The sequence below is a fragment of the Pongo pygmaeus genome, chromosome 23 (genome assembly GCF_028885625.2).
Source record: "Pongo pygmaeus isolate AG05252 chromosome 23, NHGRI_mPonPyg2-v2.0_pri, whole genome shotgun sequence".
In the NCBI taxonomy this organism is placed as follows: domain Eukaryota; kingdom Metazoa; phylum Chordata; class Mammalia; order Primates; family Hominidae; genus Pongo; species Pongo pygmaeus.
In genome coordinates, this window is record NC_085931.1 from 57,434,698 (window position 1) to 57,451,032 (window position 16,335).

Sequence of the window (16,335 nt, forward strand, 5' to 3'; positions counted from 1 at the left end):
GTGGGGGCTGGTGGGCGGTGTCAGTGTCAAACAGTCCTGCGCGGCCCCCTGGCAAGCACACGTACACCGCTGGCAATGGAGCAATAAAGAAAGGACCCAAAGCCGAGGGGAGGGTTGGAACAATGCAAGCAAAAAGAGGAAAGGCCAGAAAACAGAAACCAAGGCCTGGAGACGTGGGCTGGGGAAGGAGGAGGAAAGAACAAAGAGCTAGGGGGATGAGAGGCAGCTGGGAACGGAGCCCGGAGCCCACTTGGGAGCCTGGACACTTGGCAAAGAGAAACTAGAAAGAGGAGAAGGGGCTATGAAAGCACTCACCTAAAACAAAAGCAGCTAGGCGCCCCCCAACCCGGCCCCTCACAGCGGCTCTCAGAGGCTCAAGAGGGCCCCGCCCACAGCCCCCACCGCTCCCAAAGTGTAACTGCCCTGGAAGCTTGGGGAGGCACCTTATGATTTTACTTTTAAAGGTGTTCCCTACAAAACCCTCGGTGATTTAGTGTCAGCTCAGATTGTTCAGCCACCGTCACACATAAGGGAAACTGTTCATAACTGTCCAGTACAATAATCTCAGAAATACAGAATCTGACAAGCAGCCGCGTAACATTGCCTTGTGCAGACATTTAATTAAACATCGGAGGTGGAGAGGAGAGGGGTGGTCACCAGAGGCTGGGGAGGGAGCAAGGAAGGGGCTGAAGAGAAGTGGGTTAAGGGGTACAAACACACAGAAGGAATAAGTTTTTGTGGTTTTTTTTGAGATAGAGTCTCACTCTGTTGCCCAGGTTGGAGTGCAGTGGCACAATCTTGGCTCACTGCAACCTCCACCTTCTGGTTCAAGCGGTTCTCTTGTCTCAGCCTCCTGAGTAGCTGGGATCATAGGCGTAAACCACCACATCCAGCTCATTTTTGTATTTTTAGTAGAGATGGGGTTTTGCCATGTTGACCAGGCTGGTCTCAAACTCCCAACCTCAGATGATCCACTCACCTCGGCCTCCCAAAGTGTTGGGAATACAGGCGTGAGCCACCGCGCCTGGCCTGGAGCTACTCAACTATCAAAGGCCACACACGGAGGACACTGACGTCGCGATCTAGAGGGATGGGGTGCACGGAGAAGCTCGCCCCTTTCCTAAAGAGACTCCCGTGTGGCACGGTGGGACGCACACTCACGTGAGGGAGATGGTGAAGTGGAAGCGTTGTCTCAGGCCCCGGAAGGTGACGAAGGACCGGGGCGGGAAGCTCCTGGTGGTCACCTCACAGTAGGGCCTCTCGTACTCGCCAGGAGGACACACGCAGTGGAAGCCACCAATGAGCAGGTTCACGCAGGTGCCCCCGTTCTTGCACACCCCGTTGGCACAGCGGCCTGAGCGGGCATCCACCTCGCAGTGCTCTCCTGGGGGGCGAGAGGAAGATGCCAGAGAGAAGGTTACCGACCAGCCAGGGAAAAGCCAACAAGCCTGTCGCAGACCCCGGACACACCCCAGCCACACAGTCAGCTGCTGAAAGAAAACCCGACTGACTCCAGGTCAGGTCTGTGACATGAACAGAAACCCCCAAGTTCTCGAGGACTTGCCCAGAGCCGTGCCAGAGTCGGCTGCACCCAGCTCCCAGTGGGCGAGCTAAGGATGGTGGCCGGGGGGTTTCCAAAAAGCACTCTCTGGGGTCAGAGAAACGGCAGCAATGAGCCCTTTCCAGCCTCCAACCCCGTTCTGAGCACCCTGCAGGCTGAGCTGGACTCTTCTGAGGGGAACGCCTAGAAACAGACCAGAGGGCCTCAGGCCCCTCCCCACACCTATGCCCGTGCGATAGCAGAACACAGCAGAGCCTCGTCAGAGATTTGGAGCATGCTGCCATCACATGACCCAAAGGCCACCTTCTGAGCAGGCCGCCTGCCCTGACTGCCGTCCACCCTCCCACCCCTCACACAGACCCCTTGCACTGTCTGGCCATCCCCGGATTCCAACCCGGTTCTAATCTGGCCCGTCTCGCCCACCAGCCTGTGAGCTCCTGAAGGGCAGGCACCACCCTACTCTGATGTCCTTCCCTGAGTTTAAACTCTTTTGTGACAGGAAGGTTCTGGAAGCTTTCCCAGAAAACCAGCCGGGAGGCCCACAACACACTGCCTCTCTCCCCATCCGCCCTCAGACCAGGAGCGCTCAGAACCTCATTTGCTCGGAGGGTCTCAGTGTTCGCCATGCTTCGACCCAGTTGTTCCTGGACTGGCCGCTGCATCCTCCAGCAGCCAGGTGTGTGGCTGGTGACACTCCCGCCCCCAGACAGGGATGGTGGCCCGCAACCTGCACAGCCCATGCTGCCTCCTCTGCCTCCGCCACGTGGGGTGGACATTGGCCGGAGACCCCTCACAGACCTTCAGGGGCTTCCAACGACCAGAAAATTCCCAGCAACATTCTCTCCCAGTTACAGAATTTTAAATGAATGCATTTTAAAATTAAAGTATTACATTCACATACTAAACAAACAAAAAACACAGTGCAAAAAGTATGGCGTGGGCCGGGCGTGGTGGCTCGTGCTTGTAATCCCAGCACTTTGGGATGCCAAAGTGGACGGATCACCTGAGATCTGGAGTTCGAGACCAGCCTGGCCAACATGGGGAAACTCCGTCTCTACTAAAAATACAAAAATTAGCTGGGTGTGGTGGCACACGCCTGTAATCCCAGCGACTTGGGAGGCTGAGGCAGGAGAATCGCTGGAACCCGGGAGACGGAGGCTGCAGTGAGCCGATACTGCGCCACTGTACTCCAGCCTGGGCAACAGAGAGAGACTCTTGTCTCAAATTGCAGTATTCCATCAGAGGACCACGTCAAAACTTACATCACCCACATCCAGTCGACGGGCATGTGGGCCTTTTATAGTTTTCGTTTGTGGCAAGTGACTTTTCAGTAAACATTCTCCTATATAAACCTTGATGTGCTTTAAGACTCTCTGGAGAAAATCCCTAACACTGCTCAAAGGTCACACACAAGTGACATCATTTTTTTTTGAAACAGAGTCTCACTCTGTCACCCAGCCTGGAATGCAGTGGCATGATCTAGGCTCACTCAACCTTTGCCTCCCAGATCCAATCAATTAGCCACCACGCCCAGCTAATTTTTGTATTTTTAGTAGAGACAGCGTTTCACTATCTTGGCCAGGCTGGTCTCAAGGGATCAGCCCGCCTTGGCCTCCCAAAGTGCTGGGACTACAGGCATGAGCCACCACGCCCAGCCACAAGCGATATTTTGATGGATATTTCCAAACCGCCATCTCCAAAAGGCTGCACATACCCACTCCCACCAACGCAGATGATAGAATATGTTGTGTCTCTTCAACACTAGATATGATCTTTTTTTTTTTTTTTTTTTTTTTCCTGAGACGGAGTCTCGCTCTGTCACCCAGGCTGGAGTGCAGTGGTGCGATCTCGGCTCACTGCAAGCTCCACCTCCTGGGTTCACACCATTCTCCTGCCTCAGCCTCCCGAGTAGCTGGGACTACAGGCACCCACCACCACGCCCGGCTAATTTTTTGTATTTTTAGTAGAGACGGGGTTTCACCGTGTTAGCCAGGATGGTCTCCATCTCCTGACCTCGTGATCTGCCTGCCTTGGCCTCCCAAAGTGCTGGGATTACAGGCGTGAGCCACCGCGCCCGGCCGGTATGATCAATCTTTAAAATATTTCGCATCTCTGACAAATGGATCTCAACGATCTTTTCATTTGCATTTATCTTTGATGAGGCCAGCATCTTTTCCTGTTTTATTGGCAATTGACACTCTCTTTCCTAGAAGCTGCCTGGGTTTGTCTTTCTGCTGGGTTTTTGGTCCCGCTCTTATTGTGTTATAGAAGCTCCTTGTAAATTATGAAAGGAACTATTGTCATTTTCGTGGCAATTTCCCCCAGCTTAATGTTTAAATTAGGTTTTATGTATTTGTAGCCCCACAGAAATTTTTTGTCTGTATATGATCATATTTATCCATTTTTTTGCTTCATGGCTGTGGTTATCTTGGGTTGTTAAAAGACTGCTACAGGCCAGACGCAATGGCTCATGCCTATAATCCCAGCACTTTGGGAGGCTGAGGTGGGTGGATGTCTTGAGGCCAGGAGTTGAAGACCAGCCTGACCAACATGGTGAAACCCCGTCTCTACTAAAAATACAAAAATTAGCCAGGCGTGGTGGCGGGTGCCTGTAATCCCATCTACTTGGGAGGCTGAGGCAGGAGAATTGCTTCAACCCAGAAGGCGGAGGATGTAGTGAGCCGAGATCACACTACTGCACTCCAGCCTAGGTGACAGAGCGAGACTTCATTTCAAAAAAAAAAAAAGACTGCTACAAAGATGGAACTTGGGGGACATCCAATGTGAGGATGCTCAGTGCATAACCCAGCGTGCCGTTCAAACGGCAGCATCTTCCTGGAGCCCAGACCTCACTGGAGTCCCCAGAGTGGGATGGCTCCACAATGGGCCCTTTGGACAGGCACTTGCAATGTCTCCCGAGAGGCCTCCGACCACGCTCCGGATGGCCAGTGGGATTCACACAGCCGCTGCCATGCCAGGCAGCTTAATTTGATGCCAACTCAGACAGAATGAAAACACACTTATGACGCCTCAGTCTGCTTGGGCTGCCATAATGAAGTATCACAGATCGGGAGCTTATACAACAGACACTTATTTCTCAGAGCTCTGGAGGTTGGAAGCCCGATATCACGCTTCCAGCTGAGGTGGCCTCCGTGGAGATCTGTCTTTCTAGCTTGCAGATGGTGCCTTCTTGCCGCATAAGGGAGAGGGCTGTGGTCTCTCTTCCTCTCCTTACAAGGACTCTAATCACAGCCTGGGGGCCCCACCCCATGACCTCATCTAAACCTAATTACCTCCTAAAGGGACCATCATGGGGCACAGGGCTTCAATGTAGGAATTTATGAGGGCACAATTCTGTCCAGAGCAGATATGTATGAGACAACTGCAATTTTAAAAGACTAGTGAACATTAAACTTTATTACCCATTTTTAAAAATAAAGAAATCACGGTGGCTCACGCCTGTAATCCCAGCACTTGGGGAGACTGAGGTGGGCAGATTACCAGAGGTCAAGAGTTCAAGACCAGCCTAACCCAGCCTAACCAACATGGTGAAACCCCATCTCTACTAAAATTACAGAATTAGCTGGGTGTGGTGGCACATGACTGTAATCCCAGCTACTTGGGAGGCTGACACAGGAGAATAGCTTAAACCCGGGGAGCGGAGGTTGCAGTGAGCCGAGATGGCGCCATTGCAATCCAGCCTGGGCAACAAGAGTGAAACTCCGTCTCAAACAAACAATAACAACAAGAAAAAAAAGAAATCAGGTGCTATCAAGGGTAGGTGCTGAGGTATACCCCCCACCATTCCCCTCCAGGACGGGGCTCTGGAGTGTGGGTTGCTGATGGCTCATAGCTGAGACCCTGCACTCAGATTCCGCCTCCCGGCCCAGTTCCACTGCCCTCGCTGGGGCAGCCCCCATCCAGCAATGGGTAAGGGTGGACACAGTGACCATCAGACTGCCCAACGCAGGCCATCCCTGAGGGGCCATCCTAGCTCTGCAGCATGCTGTGGGGTGGCTGAGGCCTTGTATACCTGCAGGGCAGTTCGACCTCCCCTCTGCCCAGGCCAGGGCCCCTCACTGCCCCCAGCTGTGGCTCCTGAAGGCTCCTCCACACCTGCTGCCTCCTAAGCTGGGGCCTGGAGTCTGTTTCTCAGGGAGGCCAACCTCAGCCACGTGCTGATTTCAGTGAGTTCAGTCGTTTTAGGAAATCCTGTCAATCCTCCAAGGGAATGCTTCAAATGAGCTTTTGAAGAACAAATGAAACTGATTTATAATCAGCGTAACAATCATCAGAGGTAAATGGTACCTCTGAAGAATCTGAGTTCTCCCTCTGCTTCCCCCAGGCATCTCCCAGTCTTCATTACCAGGTTACAACACCTAAGAATGTGTAACTGGGCCGGGCACAGTGGCTCACGCCTGTAATCTCAGCACTTTGGGAGGCCGAGGCGGGAGGATCCTGAGGTCAGGAGATCAAGACCATCCTGGCTAACACGGTGAAACCCCGTCTCTACTAAAAATACAAAAAAAAAAAAAAAAAATTAGCCGGGTGTGGTGGGGGGTGCCTGTAGTCCCAGCTACTCGGGAGGCTGAGGCAGGAGAATGGCTTGAACGCAGGAGGCGGAACTTGCAGTGAGCCGAGATCACACTACTGCACTCCAGCCTGGGGGACAGAGCGAGACTCCGTCTCTTAAGGGAAAAAAAAAAAAAAAAGAATGTGTAACTGGCTAAGCCAAGGTGACTCCAGATTCCAGTATAAGCCCTCTCGAGAAGGAGGAGGGCTGAAATCGCTGATGTTTTGCTGAATTTCATGAGCATGCACGGCCTCCACACCAGTAACCCCGAGGGCTCGCAGGCACCAGAGCTGACGCCGGGTCAGAGCCAGGCACAGGCCAGGGGGGTGCTTTCCCCTCCAGCCCAGGAGTCAGGGCAGGATCCCATCCGCCTGTTCTGCACTGGCAGGGGCTGCCCCCAGGGAAATGGGAACAGAAGGGTTTCCCACCCCACTCAGTTAAAGCAGACAGAGAGAAGCCAGCCTAGACCCTCATCCAGGCTCCCAGCACCCATGGAGGCTGTCTAACCTCCCTGCCACTCCCCGCTACGGGGCTTCAGCCCACCACAGATGCTGCATCCCGCCGCCCTGCATGCAGGCCATGTGCACACACACACCTGCACACACATTTGCACAATGCTTATAACCTCCATGTATTCACACATGCACTCACAATTTCCTGTCTACACATGTCCATACACACCTGTTCACACACACACACTCATACATACACATGCGTTGACACACCCTCACATACACCTCACATCCTGTCACACACACGTGCACAGCTGCACACCCAGCTGCACACTCACATGGGCAAGTCAGTGCTCGTGGCTTCCTGTCCAGGTGGGCGGCTGGCCTTTGTAAATCCCGTGCGTTCACGGGAGGTGTGACGCTTAAGGTACGTTTCTCCTCCTTTGGACACTTCAAATATCTTGTTTCTACTTTTAAAATATGTGACATTTGGGAGTGTTTGCTTTCCAAGTTCCAGCCAGTAGCCAAGCACAGCACACTCTGGAATAACAAAGCCACCGGGAGAGGCTGGGTGTACTCACCCAACCGCAACGGCAAACAAAGGGCCTGTGGGGCCCAGCCCTGCCCTTCCCACAGCCGCTTCTGTCTGTCCCAGGTACTAAGAACCCAGGCTGGGCCCAGGGCTCAGACTCTCCCAGAGGAAAGTGAGGTCCAGGCCCATGACCTCCAAGTAGCTTCCCGGTCCCACTTGCTCTGGGTTGGAACTCACTCTCCCCTCATCCGAGGGCTGGAAGACTCGGCTTCTCACCTCCAGCCTGGGATTTCCTCTAAAAGGCCCAGGAAAAGGTGGCCCAGCCCTGAGTGAAGACAGCGCTTTGTATCTGGAAGGTTTGAATTTGAACTCGCAGACTGGCATTCCTGCTTCCAAATTTGGTTTCTAGTGGCCCCCAATGTCCTCAGGCTGCCCCGTGAAAGGGAGGCTGACAGACATAAGCTTGTCCTGCCCCCGAGGGGGGCACCTCTGCAGGGACCAGAGATCAACAGGTGGCTGCTAATGCCCGTGAGAGCACAGCAAACCCAGCCACAGGTGTTTGCCCCTCGCTGAAAAGGTCTTGCTCCTTTAAATATGTTGCAAATAAAACTAATCTCCATGGAATTGTTGGTTTGGTTTGCTTTGTTTTTTTAATGCGGAGTTGTATTTGCTTTGTTTTTTGTTTGTTTTCATTTTCAGAAAGTAGCTGTATGTGTTTCCCATGGCTGCCATAACAGATGACCCCAAACTACAGGCTTAAAACAACAGAAATTCATTGTCTCACAGTCGCACAGGCCAGGAGTCCGAAATCAAGGTATCAGCAGGGCCCAGCTCCCTCTGGAAGCTCCAGGGTGGATCTCTCCTGCCTCTCCCAGCTTCTGGCGGCTCCCGGCGTCCCTGGCTTGTGGCTGCATCTCTCCAATCTCTGCTCTGTCCTCACAAGGTCATCAAATCTCCCTCTCCTTCCTGTTATTAAAGACACCAGGCCGGGAGCGGTGGCTCCTGTAATCCCAGCACTTTGGGAGGCTGAGGCGGGTGGATCACCTGAGATCAGGAGTTCACTAGCCTGGCCAACATGGTGAAACCCCGTCTCTACTACAAAAATTAACTCGGCGTGGTGGCGAGCGCCTATAATCTCAGCTACTTGGGAGGTTGAGGCAGGAGAATCCTTTGAACCCGGGAGGCGGAGTTTGCGGTGAGCCAAGATCACACCACTACAGTCCAGCCTGGGTGACAAGAGCAAAACTCCACCTCAAAAATAAAAAATAAGGCTGGGTGTGGTGGCTCATGCCTGTCATCTGAGCACTTTGGGAGGCCAAGGCGGGTGGATCATCTGAGGTCAGGAGTTCGAGACCAGCCTGGCCAACATGGCGAAACTCCGTCTCTACTAAAAATACAAAAAATTAGCCAGGTATGGTGGCGCATGCCTGTAGCCCCAGCTACTCGGCAGGCTGAGGCAGGAGAATCTCTTGAATCCAGGAGGTGGAGGTTGCGGTGAGCCCAAAATTGCACCATTGCACTCCAGCCTGGGTGACAGAGCAAGACTGTATCAATAAAAAAAAAAAAGAAAGAAAAAATAAAGACACCAGTCATTGGATTTAGGGTCCACCCTAAATCCACGATGACTTAATCTCAAGGACCCAAACTCATTACATCTGGAAAGACCCTATTTCCAACTGAGATCTCATTCTGAGATTCCGTGTGGACACGGATTTTGGGAGCCACTGCTGAATTCACTACAGTGGCCCTCCGTGTTTGTCCTGGAATTGTAATCGCATACATTCTAGCCTCTGCAAACCCGGTGCCCCGAGAGCAGCAGTGCCTGGCGGGCAGAGCCTTTCCCGCGGATGCTTCGGAGGTGGAAGCGTCCAGGACTCCCCGGGTGCTGTTCTCCCTGCTTGCAGGAGATGATGCTCCTGGCCTTTGCCAGCTCATCCTCCCCCACCCAGCCAGGGAGAGGTGGAGTCCCCATTGCAACCCCTCCTGCCTCCAGCAGCCCCCTGCACAGCCACAGGCCCCTTCGCCTCGCGGCCCCTGCTCCTGCCCCACAGCCTCCAGACCTACTTGTCCCTTGCATCGTGACGGCAGAGTCCTCCACAACGCTGGCCTCACCACGTGTCAATCCCACTGGCTAGAATCCCACTGCTCCATAAAGATCCCAGCCTAAGGGGTCCCAGGGCCCAGCCCCCAGCCACACGCACAGCCCCCTCCACACCACACTCATGAGCCTGTGCCGGCCCCACTGTCTCCCTCCTCCCAGGGCGGCTACAGATGGCCCTGTGCGTACACTGCAGGCCATCCTCCAGCCCCGAGTCCTCTCTCTTGGTCTCTGCATGTGGCTTTCCAGTGCCTGGAGGCCACCCGCATCCCCTGGCAGTACCTGTCCTCCGCCTCAGGCACTCTCCCTCTGGGGAAGCTCGGCCCACCTGCCTGCTCAGGGTGCCCCTGGGGGCTCTCATGGACTCCAAATTTCCCCTCTCTAGCAATCACCCCACCAGCTCCACATCCAGCCCTGCTTGTACGATGGTTCCCCCCGTGTTTCTCTCCCCAGCTCTGTGCAGGCAATGACAGGGTCTGTTTGGGGGTCAGTCTGAGACTGTCAGGCACACAGCAAGTGCCGAATAAATGCCTGGTGTGTGCAGGGCATATGCTGAGCACCTGGCAGGGAGGGTCGCTGGGGGGAAGCTGGGTCCATAGCAGGTACTGACAGACACTTATGAAATGAAGTCAAAAAATGCCAGGATTTCCCCAGTTCCAAGCCAATGATTAATGCCTGCACTTAATCCATGAGTTACAAAACCACATAATTCACGTATTTGATTCAAATAGTGCAGGAAAGGTGTTGATGAAATGAATTAATTTTATAGTTAAAACATCTTTTCTTTGTTTTAATAAAGGACCATGAGAACCAAGAGCAACTGGGTTCTGGATGAACTGGACCAGCCGGGGAAGGTCCTGTCCCTGTGTTCCTTAGGGCTGATTCCCAGCACCTCCAGCGTTTACAATGGAGCCAATTCAGGATTCCCCCGAGGGTTGGTGGTTAAGCATTTGCAGCACAGCACTGCACAGAAGATAAAGTTAAGCAAAGCGTGAGTGGATTACGATACTGTTTATAGGTAGCTGGAGGGGCTGCTAGCATGAGTGGATTACAGTGCTGTTTAAACAAGGTAGCTGGAGGGGCTGCTCCCCACCAACCCTCAGGGAGAATCCTGAATTGGCGGCATTTGTAAACGCTCCCCGCGGCTGAGTTGAAGAGATGTGATATGACAGATTTTAATTCTAAAATCATCTGAAGGTAAATAATTCAGGTCAAATTGAGTGAGCTCTGTGTCTTTTAGCTCTGTATCTTTTATTTTCTAATAGAGCTTTTATAAGACACACTATTTTCATAAAATAAATGTTCAGCTACGCTATCAGGATTTAACTTTACCTTTCCTTTTCTAGGAATTCTCATTCAAAATAAATTTGGTGTTCCCCTTACACCCTAGGATTCTGCTTGGAGTCAAAGGCTTGCTGAGTCATTCAAACCTGGGGGAAACTCGCCCATACCATGCACACCCCCATCACCATGGCAGCCTCGCCTCCCACACCAAGGACGGTGTCCACCTGGGCAAACCGACTGCTGTGCTCAATCGTGCAGGCAGCCTGCCAAAAGCTCCCCCTCTCCCCGTAGGAGGGACGCATGGCTCAGCTTCCTGGCTACCATACAGAAAAGCTTTTGAAGAGAGTCTTACTCTGTCGCCCAGGCTGGAGTGCAATGGTGCGATCTCGGCTCACAACCTCCGCCTCCCAGGTTCAAGCGATTCTCCTGCCTCAGCCTCCCGAGTTGCTGAGATTACAGGTGCACACCACCACGCCTGGCTGATTTTTGTATTTTAAGTAGAGACGGGGTTTCACCATGTTGGCCAGGCTGGTCTCGAACTCCTGACCTCAAGTGATCTGCTAACCTTAGCCTCCCAAAGTGCCGGGATTACAGGTGTGAGCCACCACGCCCGGCCAGAAAAGCATTCTTAACGGCAAAAGAAAAGCTCCCAGGAGCCAACGCCTATCCAGCCCTCATGGCCTCATGCACCTGCCCCGCCACTGGGGACCTGTCCCACACCAGGCTTGGGGCTGGTGCACTGCCCTGCCTGTCCAAAGACCCTAGCACCAGAGCCATCAACCCTTGGCCTAAGGGGCTTCCAGAAAAGCCGTAGCTTCACAGGGCTTCAGCAAACGGCTCACCTGCTGCAGACAGGGGCTGGGTGCTGGGTGTGCTCCTGGTCTGTGAACAAGGAAAGGGGTGCCCAGAGGGTCTCCGCATCATTACATGGAGACTCTGGCAGGGGGCTGGGCACAAGCCCATGGAAGACAGAGGGCATGGGAGTGGGGGCAGAGGGCCCACGCAAGGGGATGCTGATGTGAACCCCTGGGTCAAGAGCTCCAGAACTTACCCCTGGGGGGCTGCTCCAGGAGCTGGGAGAAGAGAGATGCAGGGCCTCAGGACTCACCCAGAAGAGGGCGCACAGCAGGCAGAGAACCTCAGGACCTGGGGGAGGGCTGGGAACGCGCTGGGAACGTGCCCCAGGAGGGAAAGGGCATGTAAAGATTGACCACTTAAGTTCTTAAATAAATAAAAAGACAATTCCTTTCTGGTCCTAAGAAACAGCTAAGAGCTTTGAACTAGAAAAACTAGAATTTCCAAAGGCCACAATGGTAAAACTCAAGCACTTGACGAAGGCTTAGTTTATGCAGAATTAACGATCAACATGAAACACAAGAACAGAGAACAAGGAGTGAGTGGAAGGGCCCGGGAACAGAACACAGGGCAATTTCAAAGTCAGGTCATTTCACGCAAATGCACAAAACCTGAAGTCAACTCAAAGCCCCATCAAAGAGCTCAGTCCTAACACTGGATCCCAGGATGCAGAAAGCACAGTCTTGAAGACACAACCCAGCAGCATGGTTCACGTATCAGACACTTCACTACCAGAGAAAGCACACAGATAGGAGGCAAAGAAGGGAACACTACAGGATTTCTAAGAGGAAAAGGGTATGTCAGAAATGATAAAACACCGCACGAATTTGCCCACCTGTTATTCCATTCACTCATCTATCCATCCTTCCATATACCCGCCCACTCATTCACCCACCCCTCCACCCTTCCATCCATCCACTTATTCACCCATGAATCCACCCACCCATCCATTGTTCATCCACCCACCCACCCAGCTTCCATCCAACCACTCACCCAGCTTCCAAGCACTCACCCAGCTTCCATCCAACCACCCATCACACATCCATCCATCCATCCATCCAACCACGCATCACACATCCATCCAGCCATCCAACCACCCATCACACATCCATCCAGCCATCCAACCACCCATCATGCATCAACCCACCCATCCAACTATCCACCATTCATCCATCTATCTACCCATCATACATCCATCCAGCCATCCATCCAACCACACATCACACATCCATCCAACCACCCATCACACATCCATCCATCCATCCATCCAACCACCCATCACACATCAACCCACCCATCCAACTATCCATCATTCATTCATCCATCCATCCACCCATCACACATCCATCCATCCATCCAACCACCCATCACACATCCATCCAACCACCCATCACACATCCATCCAACCACCCATCACACATCCATCCAGCCATCCAACCACCCATCACACATCCATCCATCCATCCAACCACGCATCACACATCCATCCATCCATCCAACCACCCATCACATATCCATCCATCCATCCAACCACCCATCACACATCCATCCATCCATCCAACCACCTATCATGCATCAACCCACCAATTATCCATCATTCATCCATCTATCCACCCTTCCACCTACTCACCTGCACTCACCTGCCCACCTGTCCCTCCACCCACTCATCCATCTAATAAACTGCCAGCACAGGCCATTCTTTAGGCACTGGGATTATAAGAATGAACAAAACAGATCCCTGCCCTCATGGAGTTTCCATCTAGGTAAAAAAATGTCAGATGTTCAGAAAAACCAAAAATACATGAAGAGTCTTACAGCAGATGGAAAAAGCAGAGGGGGAAGCTTTGAAGGGGTGCTGGCATGGAAGGGGAGGGGGAGAGGGAGGGGTCAGGCTGCAGAATTCAGGCAGGGCAACCATCAAAGTAGGGTCAGGACCAGAAAGGGTGGGCCCAGTTAAGGCTCCTGGCCAAGCCCTTTCCACCCCACCAGATTCCAACCAAACCTGAGAAAGTACCTCCAGCCTCCAACATACATGGCTCACGTGCTCACACACACTCACATGCACGCACACAGGCACACACAGGGGTTCCCACTGCAGGGCAGTGGAGGCAAAGCCCCAGCCCTTTCCTGTTCTGCAACGTGACAGTCCCACACCAGCGAGGCCCCACCGGGGATAGGAGCTGCACAGAAAAGCCCAGGCGGCTGCAGTCTGAGCAATGGGTCATGTACAGCAGTCCACTGCCAGTCAGGACCCTGCCTCTTCCCGGGGACTTCAGAACCCCTGTGGTATGCAGCCCCAGGCAGAAGCCAGGCCAGCAGAGGCCCCCAGCCACCAGGGCCTTTGTCCAGCAACAGAGCTGTGGGGGAGGACGTGCTACCAACTCGGCCCTGCAAGGCAGGCTGAGATAGAGATGGAGGGACAGACAGGGCAGGGCCACATGGCGCCCCAACAGCTCAGGTGGCGCTCCCTGACCCTGGCTATCCCCAGGTTCACATTTGGGGACGAGGACATGAGGAGCACTTTCACAGCAACCTCCTCCAGAGGTGAGCATAGTCCACACATGACCTTCCCTACAAGGCAGGCCGCAGCACCTGGCTGGTCAGATGAGTACACGAAGGTTCAGAGAGGGCAGTAACTTGTGCTGGGTCACACAGCTGCATGGGTGGGAGTGGAGTTAAGCCTGCATCCGCCTTAGTGTCCACACAGGGCTTGCAGGGACGGGTCCAGAGAATGAGTCCACCTCACCGCCTTTCCTGGACAGGTGCCCCTCCAAAATGTCCCTATAGGAGAGGCCGCCCAGGGGGCGGGATTGCAGCGGCCTCAGCACCCCATTCCAAACCCCCACAGCACTGCTGTCAGGACAGAGGTTACCTGAGCAAGATCCTGGCTGGTGCCTCAGTTTCCCCAGCTGTAATAAATCCATCCCCCAAGGCAGGGATTTCTGTCTCTCTTGGCCAGGAGCATTCCCCAGCACTAACAGGCTGGTGTGAGTGAAACAGCTCATTTGGTACAGCTGTGAGCTACATACCTGCACAAGGGCGAGGTTACTATTACTGGTCCCTGTTCCTCCTGTTCCTCACTGCCTTCCTGATACGGGAGGCACCCTCTGTTCACCCCTCCATGCCCCACGCCCTCTCCTCCTCCCCAGCTCCCACTGGGAACTGCTGCCTGTCAGCGCCCACATCTGCCCTTGGGTTTCATGCATTGTTTGACTTTCTCACCTCCTGGTGACTTGCTCTGCACCTGGAATCCCTCCTGAGTCACACCTACAGGCGGCCCAGCCCCGCCCCACCTGGCAAGGTAGCCAGGAAAGGCCTCAGCGGGAGGACCCAGACCCCCACCCCACAAGGAGGGAGCTGGGAAGGGGGAGGCCAGCGGAGCCCGGCACTGTAGAAGCCGCTTGTCCAGGGCTGGCCTTCTCTGCGTGACTTCATTAGTGTCTCTGAAGCAAATTCCCAGATCTCCAGACACACCCATTTAAAAAAATAAGAAATGCATTCCAGCAGCAAAGAAAAATGATTCCCACTGATCCACTGCTTTGCTGTTTCTTACAGGAGTCACCTACACGCTGAGGGCTGGAAACCCTGCCGAACCTGAAGGATGGGTGCATGTTTGACCGTCTTCCGTTGCTTGCAGCAGCTCCAAGCCGAAGGCTCCAGCAGCACACAGGCCCAGCAGGCCCAGGCGACCCTAGCCTGGAATCACCCTCGGGGACACAGCCTTTCATAAGAGGGGCTCCCTACAACCTCCCTCTCCATGACGCCGACAATGGAGGGGAGACTAGGAAATAACCCACCCTGTAATGGGCTACATGGTAGCCCCCAAAAGGAAGTGTCCACATCGTAATTCCTAGAATCTGGGAATGTTACCTTATATAGCAAAAGAAGGAATTTTACTTATACGGCAAAAGTGCAATTAAGTTAAGGATCTTGAAATGAGGCAATCCGATTAGCAGGTGGGCTCGATGCAATCACAACATGAATTATCGTAAAATGAGCGCAGAGGGAGATGAGAAGCAAGGGGAAGGGCTGGTGCAGAGGGAGGCAGAGCCTGGAGCCAGGCAGCCACAAGCCAAGGCCTGCAGCCACCAGGCGCCAGGGAGGCAGAGGGGCTCCTCCTAGAGCCTCCAGGAAGCGCAGCTGGCCCTGCCAACACCTTGATTTCGGCCTTCCAGCTGCAGAACTGAGGGAAGGCATGTCTGTTGTTTTCAGCACCCCGGTTTGTGATCACTTATCACAGCAGTCCTAGGAGAACGAGGCCCAGAACACGCCGAGGAAACCAGCCAGTCAGCAGGAACCCTCTTCCAAGGTCAATCCCCCGAGGAAGCTGCACCCCGAAGCCTCCCAGCATCTCCTGGAGCCTACACAGTACCTGGAGCCACGGGAGATAAAACACTCCTTGTTTGCCAGGGCTCTTATGGCACTGGGAAGACAGCGGCATGAGGACCCAGTGTGCCAAACAAACACAGCGTCTCCTGGGCCCGAGTGGACTCGGGAAGTCCTGGTTGCCAAGACTGGTAGGGGAAGGGCAACCACAGGGCTCTGGACACCACCACACCTGGTCCCTGGCACCGGGGGTACACACAGCTGGCACTTAAGGGGCGGTCAGCCCTGCTGATCACCAGGACATGAGGGTCCCTACAGCCCCGGCACCACCCTGGGGTACAGAACCCCATCTCGACTCCCCCTGCAGGGCATTTCCAACCCCCTCAAAACAAACCCAGGGTCCTTCCAAGCCAAGGGGTGGACCAAGGACTTGGCTCTCTTTAGAAGGACATTGGTGGCAGCTCAGGAGGCCTCCAGGACCCAAGATGAGGACGAGCCTGGTGGCGGGTCCTACCTAGCGGGGACAGGGCACAGCCAACACTCCCTGGTCCTGGAGTGAGGGGGACGCAGCCTTCACGCCGCCCTGGGGCCCAGCACACACCAAGAAGACAGTGCCACTGTGGGGCAGGTGGGGCTCCCCTGTGCCCTCCAGGC

At 54.0% G+C, this 16,335-nt stretch overlaps 1 protein-coding gene across 2 annotated transcripts in view; it reads right to left on the reverse strand.

Moving 5' to 3' along the window:
- CELSR1 (cadherin EGF LAG seven-pass G-type receptor 1) overlaps positions 1–16,335 on the reverse strand; it is a 180,426-nt gene that overhangs the window by 79,249 nt on the left and 84,842 nt on the right. For both annotated transcript variants that reach the window (XM_054469469.2, XM_063662750.1), the window contains exon 3: positions 1,162–1,384. In XM_054469469.2, coding sequence (XP_054325444.2) covers positions 1,162–1,384 — 223 coding nt within the window. The remainder of the gene's footprint in view (positions 1–1,161; positions 1,385–16,335) is intronic.